This window comes from Emydura macquarii, unplaced genomic scaffold, assembly GCF_026122565.2.
Source record: "Emydura macquarii macquarii isolate MOO-44397 ecotype Brisbane River unplaced genomic scaffold, CSIRO-AGI_Emac_v2 contig_2897, whole genome shotgun sequence".
In the NCBI taxonomy this organism is placed as follows: domain Eukaryota; kingdom Metazoa; phylum Chordata; order Testudines; family Chelidae; genus Emydura; species Emydura macquarii.
This window is the reverse complement of record NW_027133034.1, coordinates 16602204-16619456: the sequence shown is the minus strand read 5'-3', so window position 1 is coordinate 16619456 and position 17253 is coordinate 16602204. Positions and strand designations below refer to the sequence as shown.

The window sequence follows — 17253 nt, the reverse complement described above, 5'->3', positions numbered from 1 at the left end:
CGAAGTGGGTTGAATGCTACTTATGAAAAGTGCTCTACAAAAGCTAGGTCCAATGATCATTTGAGACAAACCGTGGCCGGAGCCTTGTGTCTCTGGGATGAGAATCCAAACCCAGATGGTGTTTCAGAGCAGGAGCAGCTATGAAGAGGGTGACCAGAGGTCCCCATTTTATAGGGACAGTCCCGATATTCAGGCCTTGGTTTTATCCAGGTTCCTATTACCCCCAACCCCCGTCCTGATTTTTCACAGGTGCTATCTGGTCACCCTTGGGTGACCGCAGGGGGGGGGCTGGGTCTTGCTTGCTCTGTATGCAAGGGGTGCGTGGCCCCTCTCTGCAGCCAAGGGGTCGCCTGAGGCCCCAGCTGGCTGAGTCACAGGGGGCGTGGCTGGAAGGTTGCTGCTGGGCATGAGGGGGCCCCAGACCACCACGAGGAGGGTGGCTGACTGCGCGCGCATGGGTGGGCACGCCGGCCTCGCGCGCTCTCCAGGACCGTTATCGGGCCTCCTGTCCCTCTGCCTGAGGCCGCGCGTGGGCAGGAGCGGGGTGGAGGGAGCCGTGCGTGCCGTAGGGTCACGTGAGGTGGGGGAGGGGCGGCTCCGCGGCGGCGGCGGCAGTGTGGCACGAAGCCGGGGCTAGCGCGGTGGGAAGAGGCAGCAGCATGGCGGCGGCGCTGGGCGGCCTGGGCCTCCTGCAGGGCAGAGTCAGGTTGGCTGCGGCAACCGCTGCCGCTTCGCTTCGCAGCCGGCCGGGGTCCAGGGGGCTGGTGCCGGGAGGGGCCGCTTGGCCCCCGGCCGGGAGGGGCTACAGCTCGGAGGCGAAGGGGGAGGAGGAGCTGCGGGTCCGGTACCTGGACGATGAGAACCAAGGTAACGGCAGCCCGGGCCGGGGATGCAGAGGCCCATCGCTGCGCGCGGGCACTTGCCTTGCAGAGGGAGCCCCGGCAGCGGCGTCCCCCCCACCCCCATCCCCAACCCTCTGCACTGGGCGCATCGGTGCGACCCGCCGGAGGCCCCGGCGTCCCCCCCTGCGCAGCAGCGCGATCTGGAACTGATCTCGGGGTACTGCAGCTGCGCGCTGTGAGAGGGGGCTGAGCGCTCTGGCCCTTTAAATGCATGGGGGAGGGGGAGAAGAGTGGCTGCAGTGCTCCGCCTCCACATGCTGCCCATGCGCAGTGCGTCCCCGCCCCCTTCCGCCCCCAAGCGCGGGGGGATGGACCAGGGGTGGAGGAGCAGCGACCGTCGTCTCCCGGTCTCTCTCCACCCCCAGCCCCCGCTGCGGCAATGCTACAGTCCCCCTATGCTGCCAGCCCCGTCTGAACTAGTCTGTCTGTGCTCCCAGGCATGGACTAGGCTGTCTGGGCCCCCTATATATAGTAACATGGTGCCGCCTGTTCCCCCACCTGTGGTGGTGGTGGGGCACTTTATCACCCTCACCCCTTCCTGGAGCATCTGAGAAGTCTCAGGGGGCTTCACCCCTGGGGAGCAGCAGGGATGGAAGTAGGGGTTAGAGTGACCAGATGTCCTGAATTTTATAGGGACTTCCCCAATATTTGGGGCTTTGTTTTATATAGGTGCCTGTTAGCCTCCACCCCCTTTTGTGACTTTTTACACTTGCTACCTGGTCACCCTACTAGGGGCTCCTGCTACAGCACCCTCCCCTACCCCCTAGTATTTTCATCAGTAGCAGGGGTGTATCTTCATTGGTGGGTTGTCCTAACCTGTTGCTGCTGCTCTTTTTCTGCCACAGATGAAGTCCTTTGCTGGGATAGGGTTGGTAAAGATTGCTAGAGGATTGGGTCTTGGAGTTAACATTATATTGAGATTCATGATGCAATTTACACCTCTCTCCATTTGTTTCAAGCTTCCTACAGGCTCAGGCAGACATCACTGCATTATGCATGGGTTGTATTTTCATGCTTTTCTTAACCATGAGTATTAGAAACATTGTTTTTCCTTAAATGAAAGCTAAGATTCTGACCTCATCATCTGACTTCAGGAGTTGGGCCTGTCATGCCTAGATATGGGCCTATTGTGACAGTGGCTTAATGGGGCCTTGAAATTTGCTCCTGTCTCTCTGATGCACCTGCTTTCACCTTTTTCCAATACCTGCTATTACAGCCCCTGTCTTGCAATCAGCTATTAAAGGGTTGAAATTTTTCAAATTTAAATATTTCAGTGAAATTTTGAGTTATAGGGAAACAAGGGGGAAAGATCTTGGCAAAGTGTTTGTGAAATGTTTCCTGTCTAACTGGCTGTAAATATTATCTAATAACTTTATCTACAAAAGGTTTTTAATATCTAGTATCTTGTGACAGTGCATTGCTAGAAGTACATTCTGTGCCCTGTTGTGAAACTGGGAATCTCCTCTTTTTAATGTAATAAAGCTCCCATTTTTAGACCTATGGAGTTGTGAAATATTTGAACTTAACACTGGCACATGATTTAATAGTGCTTGAATAGTGACTATTTGAAACTGCTCAGGGGCTTATAATGTTAAGAGTCCCATAGTTTTGGCAAAGATGGATTACTGGTTAGAATGTGTATGAGGTGATCAAACATGCATGACATGCTGCATATATCTTTAGTTTATCACTGAGTATGTGTGATATGGTGTACTATGTAGATTGCATTATACCGTGAATTGGTGGAGACTTCCTGAGAAGGAAATGTGGGGGTAGAAAAATAAAACATGGCAGGGTTTTCACCATTCAGATCTGGGGGAAGCCCTGCAGTGTGGAGGGTGGTGTTTACCATAGGAATTTTTTTTTTCCTGCTCAAGAGCTTTTCTTTTTTGGTTTTGGTTTTTAATGGCTTTCTCCTTCCCAGCATATGCCCATCCCTGTTGGTCCAAAAAAAAAAAAAAAAAAATCATAGAAATATAGGAATGGAAGGGACCTTGATAGATCATATAGTCTAGTTCCCTGCACTGAGGCAAGACTAAATATTATCTAGACCATTCCTGATGGGTGTTTTGAGATTTTTAAGAACAGGTTATATGATGAAGATTCCACAATCTCCCTTGGTAATTTGCTCCAATGCTTAACTACCCTTACAGTTAGGAAGTTCTTTCTAATGTCTAACCTAAATCTCCCTGGCTGCAATTTAAACTCATTACTACTTGTCCTGTTCTCAGTGATTAAAGAGAACAATTTATCGCTTTCCTCTTTATAACAACCTTTTGTACTTGAAGACTGTTATCACATCCCCCTTCAGTCTTCTCTTCTCCAGACTGAACAAACCCAATTTTTTCAATCTTTTCCTGTAGATCATGTTTTCTAGACCTTTAATCATTTTTTTTGTTTGTTTCTTTCCTGTGGACTTTCTCCAGTTTGTCCATATCTTACCTGAAGTGTGGTGCCCAGAACTGGACACAGTACTCTAGTTGAGACCTTATAAGTGCTGAGTAGAATGGAAGAATTACTACTTATGTCTGGCTTACAACATTTCTACTAATACATTCCAGAATGTTATTTGCTTATTTTGAAACAGTATTACATCAGTATACCCTTACAGCTTGACTGTGAACCATTGGAGCTTTCCATATGCATATTTTCATTGGATGGCTCTCAGTCTAGCCATCTCCTCCTGAGGCTTTTCACCTGCTTTCTCAGAAATTCAACCAGTAGGCACCTCTCACACTGGATGGTCTCCCCCACCTGGTTTTTTGTGACAGAAAAATGCAAGTCATGTCTCTGCAATTCCACACCAGCACCTGGGAGGAGGCATCCATGGTCGGATTCTTTGTCTGGACAGGGATGGTTTTGGCATTGGCAAATGCAGCCTTTTTGAACATCGTGACTTTATTCTTTTTTCTTCCTACAAACTCCTCTGTTCACTAACTCTCCTTGGTCACTTAGCATCTAGCTTTTAAACCTTTCTTTCCTAGGTCAGCCCTGCCCCATCATTAACACACAAGGGAATGGTGATCAAGGAACAAATAATGTCTGAGTGGGAAATTTGCATTTTGGGTTGATAGTTATGCTGTAGACATCCTATGGAAGCAATTCTGCTAAAATACCTTTCTAATTTATGACCATCTTTGAAGAAGAAATCTTTTCTGTGCTTGCTTTTGAGAAGAGCCCATCTTCACAGAGGAGCAAGTCTTGTTTTGTTAGTAGAGGAGCGCAAGGAGTTTGGGGTTGGGCCAAGAGAAGGACAGGTGCCATTAGCGGAAATCAGTGCTGTATCTCATGTTCCAACTCCTTACATTTCAGGAGTAGGAATAGTCAGTAGAGAGAAAGTGACTGTTGGACCAACATAATGAAAGAAAGGTCTTCATTAGGTGTACTTTGCTTTGAGTGAAGTTAAGAATGAAACAAATGAGATGTTTTGGGCTTTTATTGTGCTTGTCTAGTGACTTCAAGAACATATAATTGATGTAAAAGTGCAGTTGGATTTAAATATTTTCTAATGCATGATAGAATAATGTAGGTGTGAGAGGGTGATCAAACAGCATCCAGCTGGGGTAGCTCTATGTCCTAAGGAACAGCAAGGTTCCAATAAAGAGGTAAAGTGGGTTGCTGTAGCATTCAGACTCTTAGGATATGTCTAACCACAGATGCTACAGCTATGCCTACAGTGCCATAGTGTAGATGCTTCTTACAGTGATGGAATGTGTTTTTCCATCACCATAGTTAATCCTCCTCTCCAAATGATGGTTGCATTCTTCCATCAACATAGCCACCTCTACACCAGGGGTTAGGCCAGCATAGCTATGGTATCCAGGGGTGTGGATTTTTCTCATCCCTGAATTCCATAGCTATGTTAACCAAAGTGTAGTGCAGGCCTGGTCCACTGGGCATCATAGAAACTAGTATCTTTTTTTTTTTTTTTTTTTTTAAACTCATTCACGTGGGGAGTACAAGTGTAACCCAAGAATTCTTTAATACAAATTGGTAAGGGGGTTGCAGGAATATTTCAATCCTGGTATATACCTTCTGGTTCACCAAAGAATGTCATGTGAGGTCTTAAATAAAAGCTGGGGACACACTGGTCATTAATATTATTGTGAAATGACTATACAGATGCTATCTAAGCAGTTGTGTGTGTTATATCTATACTGAAAATATGGTTTAAAGTCTATGCTAACTCCTATGAGGGGTTGCTCTTGATGGTTTTACTGTAGGTTCCCCCCCCACTCCTCCCCTCCCCCCCCCCCCAGGACCTTAATAGTGTTAAGAGGGAAACTTCGTTATAATTTCTGCTCTCTAGGTTATGTTCTTGAATTTTGACAGCAGATAAAATGGCTACATTATAGCCATATTGCCAAGGGCTATTATTTTGTGAAATCTCTTAAAATAATCAACATTTGGTCTGATCGGTATTTGATAAGCAGAGAAAGGGAGAAAAAGGAGAATAGATCATCTTGTGTTAAACCACTGGACTGGGACTCAGGAGGACTGTGTTTAATTCCTGTTCTGTTACAGACATCCTATGTAACCTCAGACAAATCATTTAACCTTTCTGTACTTCAGTCACCAATTTAATGCATGTGAAACCCTTCCTTATCTCTTACTACCACTATAAAGATAAATCTGAAAATTTATCTTCAGAGGTGATCTGATTCTATGGTGATATGGCTATATTTAAAAAAAAAAGAAAGAGGTGGGGTGGGAAATCCATGGAATATGTCTCTATGCACCTGACTGCATCTTCTCCACCTGCTATGTTAATCTTTTCACACATTTCTGATTACATTTCAGTGGCAAGTACAGCATCTAGTAACCACATAGCAAGCCACTTTTTTCCATATTTAGGAAGGTTGGAAAGTTGGGTAAAGGGCTTCTGAGTGTTTGTCACTTTTTTGAGTAGGGGGAGAAAGTGGTAGGTTTATGACTTGAAGTGAAACTGGTGGGAATAGTAGGAGGAATTGGCTTGTACACTTTTTTTCTTTTCCTTTTAGGGATTGTCCCCTTGCAGAGAACTTGTTATATTTTGCATTTAACAACTTTGATCCTTAAATCAGAACAGTCTTACTTATGGTGCTAACTCGAATATTAATTTTCTCCCTAGTATTTGTCTGCCATGGTCGAGATGGGCAATGCAATACAGCCAAAAATATTCCTCACCCCCAAACTCCCAATATAAACAAACCTTTGTAAGGTCTGGACCATATTTGTCAACTCTTTCTTATACCTTTGTGCTAAGTGATTAAATTCACTTAAGTGCCTCATAGTAACATATACTAGAACTAAAGTACATGGCATACCTGAAAAAATCTCAAGTTTTTCTTGCTGTAGGGCTTCAGGTACTATATGAAAAGCCTATTGTAATATTCACAAAAGGAAGAAAGAAGACTGATATTCACATCTGAGAGAATTTTCTCATTTTGTTGGAGTAGATGTTGTCAGCCTTAACTCTGTAGTTCCTGGCAAGAGGTATAAATCCAGTAACAAGTACGGGAAAACACATAGGTAGAGAAAATTCAGCTGTCCTCAAGAACTGTAGCTGTTTTATTGATGTGTCTGCATGACGTGGCAGAGTAAAAGTGCTTCATTACTACTATTTAGAAGAGCTTTTCTGGTATTGTAGTGCTATTACTGAATTTAAAAAACAATGATCACCTTTATTTGGAGATTAAAAAGTACATGCTTTACTTAAAAGGATATTGAAAAGGTCACACGGTTTCCTTAACTTTTTTGATAGTATCATCCAAATCCTGGAACCTGACTGTAACAAAGATTGCAGCATACCTTTAAACCTAAAATCAGAGTTTTAGGGCCACTGAGTTTGCTACATGTGTACACAGAAAGCAGTGTCTGTATAATCTGTTTCCATAAACAAATTGACTATTTGTTTGAAATAATTCTGACATAAGGAATAAATTCGGACACAGTTAAGGAAAAGTGCTACATGCAAAGAACCATTATGGTGGGGTTTTTATTTTTTGTTGTAACTAACACAAATCATGCTTTTTTGTGTATTGAATGAGTTGGTCAAGATCAGAGGGTGCCATGCTAAATGCCAGCTACTAATAACGGAAAAAAAGTCTGGCAGTTGAAATTTTGGGCCTGGCAGTGCCTTTGTGGTTTTTTTCTTTTTTAAATAAAAACTTAAAAAGCTTTATGAAGAAATATCTGAAGACAGCATTTAAGTACCAAGACACGTTTAATTGTTCATGCAAATATGATTATGGGCCAAAATTTCAAATGCAAATATATTAAGTTTGTGTGTAGAGATGTGGTAAATGTGTGTTCAATTATTACATGCCTATCGAGGGTCTTAGTTCTGAATCTGTCCTTAAAGTGATTGTGTCATTTCTAGTGGCTATTAAAACACTCTGAAAATGGAAACAAACTAACAGTCAAAATAATTACATGTGTACATTTTTCCACAGTCCTCACTTGATATCTGTTTCTAGAGTCAAAATAACATGGAAACAAGTATGTACTTAATTTACACTTTTTATATGATACTGATTCAAGCTCTTCTTTTTCCTCTAGGAATTGTGGTACTTGGATTAAACAGATCTCATGCCAAAAATGCACTTAATAAAAATCTTTTAAAAATGGTAAGAGGATAAACTAATTGCTTCTAATGTGAAGGAAGGCTATTGGAACAAAATATTTGAAAATTATTTTTTTTCTTCACCCTCTTTTTTCTGTAGATGTCAAAAGCTGTGGATGCGCTGAAATCTGATAAGAAAGTACGAACTGTTATATTTCGAAGTGAAGTCCCTGGGATATTCTGTGCTGGTATGCAAACTTAATTTTACTATGGAGCTGGAAATCTGTAATCTAGCATTTCAGTAGACATGGCCCAGATTCCAAGGAAGCATTGTACCCTTGTTCATGTTCATCTCAGTTGTGAGGAAAACCTCTTCAGTATGTAGTAGATTTTTTCAAAGTGGTGGATAAATGTTGAACTCTTAAATGCCTGGCTTATACTCTGGAATGAGAGCCAAATATTTCTAAGTAGTTTATGGGACTTGTAGAGTATGAATGGTAAATAGAGAAGGTTGCGGTCTTCACTTTCAATTTGGAGGTATAAAATTCATTAAAATAACTTATGAAACTAGGCAAACTATATGGCATTAAAAACACTGATATCGAACTTTTAGCAGGCTATTCCCTTAAATGTGGGTAATTATTAAAGAATGTGATCCTGTGCCTTCACCAGTAATGTATACAAATGCATTTTAATGTGTGGAATGTGTGACTTGGGTATATGAAACCATAGATGGGATTGGTTACCAATCAAGGTTTTCAAAAGCTTATTTCTCTTAAATGACACACTTAGTGGCTATCTTGATGGCTGTGATATGGGAAACATGGGTTCACAAATGTCAAATTGTCTTACTCCGAGGAAAAAGAGGAGCTCAGATATGTCATTGAATTGATGTATTGGGGCTGCAAAGACATCTGGTTCAACTTGCTGTACCATACCCTTTGCTGGCAAGTTCTCAGAGCTGCATTGGTCTCTGTTTTGGAAGAGGCTTATTGCCTGTCATCTTTGCTGGAAAAGTAGGTCAGTAATGACAGTGGAGAAAGAACAGAGGGAAGTTCGTCTCAAATAGTAAGACCACTATGTGCTGTTTGGGTTAGAACCCAGGAGAGGTGAGAACCACCAAGCTATTGCTTGCACTTCATTCAAATCTCAAGTCTCTTATTCTGCAGTGACTACAGGGAATGAGGCAATGCTTTTGTGTGTATAACTAACAGAACCACCAAAATGTGCACATGTCTAAAAGGTGAGAAACCCAAGTGATCTCACTGCTGTAACCCTAAACCTTCATCACTAACTTCCCCCTCCCATCGCTGTTACTACCCGTTAACTGCATCAGGTATAAAATTAGATTGTAAGCTCTTCAGGGCAGGGATCATGTTTCTTCTAAAAAGTCACACCCTTAGGTGCTAAAAATATCTGAAGAGAAGCAGTGCTTGTATTCCTGGAGGAGGGGCCTATTTAGACCTTGGGTGTTTTACCTTTAAAACAAAAATGAAATCCACTTTTAAAAGAGTGCTTAAAAGTGAGTACTGAAAGCTGTGTATTATAGTAATAAAAATCCTGTTGATCTACACCTAAATTGCTACTGCTTATTTTATTTTCATGTACGTAATGCACCAATACTAATCTCTCAATTACATTTTTAAAACCACATAGCACAGTCATAAATCTATGTTGATATGTCAACAATCTCAGAAAGATGATGACTCTTCCTTGTTTCCCTTTCACTCCCACAAAAACACCCCAAATTAAAACCATGGATATTCACATTTTCAGGAAAACCTTGGATAAGTTATTGGTGCCCTGAAGGGCTAACTAATTTGGTCTAGAGAGGGAGTTCAGATCTAAAATTTCAGCAAGATCACGGAGATGTCCTCCCCTTAGCCATGCAAATAATGATATTGAGTGTGGATGTGTCCCACTTGGTAAGAACATATATAGGGAGAAACTTCTTGTGCTCTCTGAAATACAGGCCCAAAACCAAAAGGAGTTAGAGATGATAAACCGCAAATCACCTCTTGAAAGTAGTTGGAAAGTAAGTACAGCTTACGTTACATTCTTTTGTGTATCTCTATATGAGATGCATTACTAAGGCAGCAGGCATATCCTGCAGTAGCTGAAAATTGAGTGGATTTCAAGGGCAATGTCAAGTAAACGGCATTGCATATAATCCAGCATGGAGGTGAGAAAGGTACAAAGAACTGTAGCAAGGTCTACTTGACAGAGAAAAGGTTATGTGATACAAGATAGGGGAAATGAAGATGGGGAAATAAGATGTCTTGGCCATTGTTACTATCTGGATTTACAGAAATGGCTAAAGATTCAATAATCATCATTTCTAAACTTGAGTGATAGAATGGGGGATTGGTTATATACACTAGGAACTTTGTTTATTCTTGGCTTGCTAGGATCTGGGTTTTACACTTGTTTCTATTCAGTATTTTATGATAGAGATTATTTCTGATTTCATTTTTATTATAGAGGGGCTGACAGCACAACCTGTTAAAATTTCAGCACTTCCCATTATAAGACCTGTTTTCAGGTGTTTATAACTGCCAAATTGTAACTGGGTTGAAATCTTTCATGCTGCGTGTTTGCCTCAGGTTGAATTACTTTTTTTTTTTTTTTTTTTTTTTAAGTCCTTGTTTAAAAAAATAATTCTGGTGACCTTTTTCCTGAAAAGCTCTGCTCTCCCCTATGCTTTGGAGTAGGGACTTGAAACTTGGTAGGGGAGTGGCTTTTTGTATGAAAAATGTGTTTTTTGCCAGCCCCATGAAAATATGCTCAGATTTGGCCAAATTATTTGGGTTTTGGCATGTGATCAGACTTGCTAGACCTTCTCGGTTAAATTCCCTGAAGAATCCATCCATACTGGGTATGCTCCAGCCCAGGATTGGGCTGGCCTTTTCCCTACAGTTGTAGCTCTGGGCAGTGCTGAGTCTGGGTCCAGTCTTGGTATTAGAGGGTGTCTTTCCTGTGCTTTCAGTGCACTCCCACCCTTCTCTTTGGGCCCAGGCAATGTGGAAGAGGAAGCTACTTGATTCAAATGTAGAGAGGGCAAGAGCCAGACCTGGGGGTGGCAGTAGACTGGAGGCAGAGTGGTGGTGGCAAGACTAGGACTGGCTGAGCAAGGAGACTGGGAACCGGCGATGGGAGGATTAGGAGCCAGTGGGGATGGGGAATAAGGGATGGGGTGGCAACTGAATTCTGGTTTGGGGAGGGACTGGTTGAGCAAAGAAACTGGGGACAAGGAGCTAGTGGGTTGGGAGGGAGGACTGAGAATGGGATGCAGAGTACAGCGAGATGAGGATAGGACTTGCTGGGAAAGGAGATTAGATGAAAAGCCTGGATGGAGACTGGAACTGACTTGCATTGAGGAGCTGAGGGGGGAAGGAGAGAGACAGGACTAGGATAGGGGCAGGTTGGAGGGGATTGGGCAGAAGTGATCATGATTGGGGGAATTGGGCAGAAGAGTTTGTGCCTGTTAGAGAACGCTACCCTCCAGAGCCTGGAATGGAACCCAAGATTCTTGAGTCTCACCATTCCTCTGCTGTCAGCAAATATTTCTGAAACCACTGGCAAAATGTTCAATCCCCCCTCTTTAGTGCTAGTCCATGTAGAGGATACACCTTTACTGCTGCTTTCAGTTACTATGTTAGCTCAAGGGCAGAGGTCTGTGGGGTGGATCTAAAGGTTCTTAGCCTGCTGATAACCCACATGGGTGTCAGTCTGCCATGAGGTGGAGTTCCAGTTTTTCAGTTTGCTCTTTTTTTTAAAACCTGGAAAATTATACACAAATTAAATGAAAATATCATTATTAAGGTTGAATAGTCAAGCACTGGAAAGTTAGGAAATGCCAGGAATGAGTTTGCCTGTGCATCTTTAATTGGGCCCTTTTATGCATGTGCCTTATGATAGACTTTGATTATATGATCACATACTATTGTTTTCCAAAAGACCCCTGCCTCAGTCACAGCACGCAATGGGTGGTACTCACTTCGTGAGCAGCTACTAATATTTTGTTTTCTCCTCATTTTTCAATGAGTGGCCCATAACTTATTTAGTGCACACTGTTCAAACCCTGCTCTGAAGACAGAAATTAATTTCCTTCTGGGTTTTTCTATGGTGCTCATCATTATAGTATCTGAATGTTTCACAAACATTAATTATACTTTCATACCCCCTCTGGGAGATGGGGCAGTGACAGAATTATGTCAGTTTTACACACTGGGAACTGAGGCACAGAGAGATTAAGGTTAAAAGTATCCACTAATTTTGAGGCCCAGTCTGAGATGCCCAAGATCTTGTTTTTCAGAGTACTTTGTACTGTATAGCACAGGTGTCGGCAACCTTAACAAAGGGCCATGCCCAATCTTCCTTCTCTTCCCCTCTCCCAGTGCCGGTGGGGGTCTGCAGCCCCCGTTCCGGGGGCAGGGTCCGCGGCGGGGGAGGGGTCTGCAGCCCCCGTTCTGGGGGCAGGGTCCGTGGCGGGGACGGAGTGGCGTGGCTCCGACCAGGGTGCCACATGCTGCTCAAAGTTGGCTCGTGTACCACTTTTGGCATGCGCACCGCAGGTTGTTGACCCCTGGTATAGTACTTTATGTTCAAAGCACAACTTCCATTGACTTGAGTTGCAGCTGTGAGTGCACAGCGCTTCTTCAAATCTGACCCCAGTCTCCCAAGTCAAGGCATCAGAAAATGGAGAACGCACAATTAAAGACTACCTTCAGTAGTTTGGTTTGAGTGACTTGTGTAGCACTATAGGAACTCTATGGCAGATTCAGGGATAGAATCCAGTTCTTGAGGGCAGTATTCAATTACCTTAACAATGTGACCCTCTTTTCTGTTCCTCCAATCATCTGCACATTCTTTATATACCTTCCGGCTTCTGCAACAAATAAATCAGGGGTCTTATAGACAACAGTTTTCTTCACTACACAACTCTGATTCATATTCAGAGCAGGTCCTCTTGTGCATTGAAAGGCAGGGATTCTGTGGAAAAAATACGTGACTATGTAATTAAATGCTGGATCATAATGCATATTCATAAGCATGGGGAAGGACAGTTGGGGGGGTGGGGGACTTAAGATTGTCCAGTCAACCTTACTTCTGTCTTTACCAAATTTGAGTGCTTGAATTTGTAACCTTAATATTTTTAGTTTTGGTTTGTAATAATATTCATATAGAGAGTTGAAAGGATTTGAATTTTATTGGTAAATGTCAAATTCACTGTACACATACAAATGGATGAAAAAATATTTCCATTGACTATGATTGAAATGTACACACAAAGTAAGGAAAATTCTGCTTAAGAACCTAATAGAGTTTTGATTTAAGGATATTTATTTTGTATATATGATGTGATGTTGACAATTTGTGTTTTGACAGTGAAAGCTTTATTTTGTGAATCTCAACATCCGACCCCGCTTAAAATTTCCCCAATGGTGAAAAATTTAAATCAAATTAAAAAACCCCATAATTTTGCATAGCATTGAACTTAAATTGATAAATGTAAAAATGCTTAAAAATAAACATCGCTATTTGTCCAAATGATGAAAAAGAAAAAAATTGAATTCTCCCAATCCTAATTATATAGATTATGATAGATTGATGTGGTGATTGCATGCATGCAAATTTTTGTGCATAGCTCTTGAGGATTTTTGTTGTTGTTGTTGTTGTTGTTAAAAACTTTGTCCGTAAGTGTGGGGGGAAAAAATCTTGTGTTTCAGGAGGCTTGTTGCAGCATTTTGCTGAGCAGCAGAGTTGTGTTGTGGGATAAAAAGATTCATAGATATTTAAGGCCAGAAGGAACCATTCTGGTCCTGTAATCCGATTCCTGCGTGACACAGGCCATAGCATTCACCCGAGAGTTTTGCATCAAATTAAAGCTCAAAGTTCTGTTTTGAGCTATAGCATATCTGTTTAGAAGAGGTCTTGTCTTGATTTAAAGACTTCAGATGTTGGATAATTGTTAGGTCCCTGCATATGTTATTTCTATTGTTAATTACCCCTCACTATTTAAAATTTTCATCTTATTTCTAGTCTGAATTTTTGCTTCATATTACAGCCATTGGATCATATTTATGCCTTTTTCTGCTAGGTTAAAGAGTCATCTATCAGAAATCTCTTCCCAATGAAGATACTTGTAGACCATGCTTAAGTCACCTCTTATCCTTCTCTTGGATAAACTAAATAGACTACACTTCTTAAATCTCTTGCTATAAGGTATGTTTTCCAGACCTCAGATCATTTTTGTAGATGCTTTTTGTACCTTTTCAATTTGTCAACTTCCTTTTTGAAGTGTGAACTCCAGAACTGGATGCGATATTCCAGTAATTGTCTCGCTAATGTCATATACAGATGTAATATCATCTATTTACTCTGACTTGATATTCTGCTGATACATCCCAGGATTATTAGCTACTTTAGCTACATCATTGCACTAGGAGCTGACATTCAGTTCATTTTCTACTGTGACCTCTAAGTCCTTTTTAGTGTTGCTGCATTCCAAGATTCAGGCCTCCCCCTAGTAAGTGTAACCTTCATTCTTTGTTCCTAGGTGTATGTGTGGCCTTGCACTTGACAGTATTAAAATGAGCCCCCGTTACCAAATGATGTAGATCAGTGTGTATATCTTGCTCATGTTTACTCTGACAATCTCCTGACAAGGTATCACTAATAGTAAATTTCATAAATGTCTGTTGGCCCAGCTGTTAGTTCCCTGAAGCAAGTCAATGGATACCTTGTCTTTAGCCAAATCTGTGTCTATCAGTGCAGTAACCTCATAAATCAACAGCTAGCTACATAAAACACATAAGAGATAAATTGTAGAGGGAATCCTTGGATAAGGCAGTGTTTAGGATACAAGGTTTCTACCATCAAGAGCAAACGTTCCTTTTATTTTGTTTTCAACACTGGTACAACAGAAGAGATTCTGCTTACTCAGGAGGCAGATGGAATTGTTCCAACTGTATTCTGTACTGCTCACACTAGCTCAGGGCTTCTAAACTTTTTCATAACCTGAGCCACAGACTAAGAATCTCTCTTTTAAGATATCTGCTTTCTCATGTGTGATTACACAACATCCTTGTGGGAAATAGAAACAGTTTCCATGGGAATGTAATCTTAGGAAAGTGTTTGTTTGTGTATTTTCAGCTCTCTATGTGATGTAGTGTTTGAGGCAAACTTTAATGGAGTTGTGGATTTTCACTAGTATAACAAATCAGATTATGTTCTGTAAAGAATTATGAAATTGAAAATTTTTCAACATCTCACAAGAGCTAGTGTACAAGATGTTCTAATGTCCACTAGGAAGAAGCATTAGTGTCTTGCCGTTATTGAGTTCCAAGGAAGCTCAGTAAAATATGAAATTTCCTCCTGGTGAGAGAAACTCCACTCTGTAACTGTTTTGAAGACAACTGGATTAACTACACTGCTCACTACACTGAATGTCTCTCTCCATTTAGAGCTTCCAATAGGCTATTGTGGAAGTAAAAAAAAAATTTTTTTTTCATTCTTTGTACAGTCCTGGCATAAGGCATCAAAAAGGCTCTCTTGTTAATCAGTTGGACTGGGTAGAGTGACAACGGTGGGTATCTTGAACTGTTTTCCTTCTTGCTTCATCCATCTCAGACAAGTTGTATACCATGGTTCATGATGACTTGTGAGGGTAAAACTGAATAGGGAGTTTAGGGGTCAGCCTATTATAATCGAGAATAAAGATAAATTATGGAGCTCTACCAGATGACCTATAGAGTGATATGTGGCTTGACAATATTTTCTCTTAACAATCTAAAATTACATTTGTTGTCTTAGTCTGTGAGTGCTGACCATTTAAATAGACTTTTTATTCATCACTTCCCTCGTGAGAAACGTGCCCTGACCCCCAGACTGGAGAAGACAATCATTGATCCATCACAAAAGGATCCATCACATCCTTCTCTCCCCTTTTCCACTCCCCACAACTTCAGTCTTAGCTCAGCTGTGAGACCCAGGCTGTTACCAAGTTGAGCCAGAAATCACAATGATTCTATGGTTGTTGTGACCATAAAAACTTGAGCTAACCTAGAACAGTGTACATCTGTGTGGACACTTAAATTACCAAGAACAGTCAGGCTTTATGACTCCTGTACCGATGGAGCTCAAGGGTAAACTCTTCAGTGCAATAGGTAGGATTAGTATTAGTTTATACTTCAGTCATATTTCCATCTTGGGATTCTTGTAGGTACAATGGACATGGTTTTTCAGGTATAGCTTTGGAATAGTAGGAATCTTATATTTAAAATTGGATGCAAATAGCTCAGAGACACCACTATTCTCATCCTTCCTCACTTCATGCTGAACCATGAACCCACCCAGTAACATGTTAACACTAGTGAATTTTCAGTTAGCTTCTGTGAGTTACACTGAGTCTTCTGAGAACAGAATTTTTGAAAAGACACATAGTTTATATCCTTTGGCTATTGACTAATAACACCATGATAGTTGTAATAAGTTTGAATTGCTGATAAAACACTAAGGTGTTTTTTTCACGTTTTAATATTTTCATGTTATCATTCTATAGGATTATAATTCATTATGAGTAAAACAAAACAAGCACCTCCCCCAACAATATTCTTTTCGTAGCTAATTCGATAACATCCTTCCTTAAACAAGAACTAGCACCCATCTTTCCTAAATGTAAAACATACACCATTTATTATTTCTTTGATTGTATGGCCTCTTTATTTTTTAGATTTTAATGTTTTTAAAAAAAATTAATTATTGCTGATGTGGGTCAAAATTTTCATACCTGAATGCCTAAAGTTATGCTCTTAAATTCACATTAGGCACCTAAAAAGTGGACTTTTTGTTTTGTTTTTCCAATGCTTTTGAGCACCTCTAACCTTCCATAAACTTCAGTGGGCTTTTTGGGTGCTCATCACTTCTGAAAATAAAGCCATTTATTTTTAGTTTCCTAAAATTATAGGTTTAGGAGCTTAACTTTAGGTACTCTGTTTTGAAAATATGGTTGTGAAATTTGAGCTTTATAAGAGTGAATGCATACAGCTGTGTGTAGCAAACTTTCAAGTAGCACAGTTACATATGATCCTGAGCAGTTGGACTGTTACTACAGCCTTTTGGCATATTTGATATTTTGATAAGATAAGTGATAAAATATCTCCTGGGTAAAATTTGATGTTGACTTTTGGTATGTGAACTTGCCATGAGCTGGAACTGCAAAGCAGTGCCCTTCGCTGTGTGCCAGGATTTCGACAGGGAAATGACATCTGGTCAAGGTGACCCTGGAGCAGTGGAGGGCAGACAGCTTCATCCAGAGGTGAAGCCATGCAGCGTAGGATAGCAGTGGGAGGTCTGCCTGAAGTAGTATGGTAATTCAGACACTGGAAGCATTCACAGGAACCTTCTAGTGATATAATTCATTCCAAAATAGTCATGTCGCTTCCAAAGGAAATTGATTAAAGTGGGATAAGACACCAGAGAAATAGAAAAAAGAATATTTTTGTGTGTGGACATAAGGCAGCTTATGCTTTAAAAGCTTAAAGATGTATACCAAAAAGCCTTTCCCGTGCAGGCAAGCCCTTAAACAGTGGTGTAAGTTGCTGTGTACAAGATGGTGACAACAGATGTAATTATTAAAGTAGTAATTTGAGCATGTTAAATTTACTTTGCGCACAGAGAAGATAGGAGAGCTGAGTGGAGCAGAAAAAGGTTCCATGGCTGGCTGAAAAAAAGTGTGTACAGCAGGAGAAAGTATCTCACTTAATCTACCTGTGATCATGCAAGCAGCTTGCAGATGGGCATTCA

At 41.3% G+C, this 17253-nt stretch overlaps 1 protein-coding gene across 3 annotated transcripts in view; it reads left to right on the top strand.

Annotated features, from left to right (window-relative positions):
* Nucleotides 1–491: 491 nt before the first annotated feature.
* The window catches only part of AUH (AU RNA binding methylglutaconyl-CoA hydratase), a 168288-nt gene continuing 151526 nt past the window's right edge, over nt 492–17253 (top strand). The window contains exons 1-3 of one of the 3 annotated variants that reach the window (XM_067568460.1): nt 492–867; nt 7443–7510; nt 7607–7694. In XM_067568460.1, coding sequence (XP_067424561.1) covers nt 660–867; nt 7443–7510; nt 7607–7694 — 364 coding nt within the window. In that variant the 5' untranslated portion in view covers nt 492–659. The remainder of the gene's footprint in view (nt 868–7442; nt 7511–7606; nt 7695–17253) is intronic. The other 2 variants (XM_067568461.1, XM_067568459.1) reach the window with 2 other exon arrangements.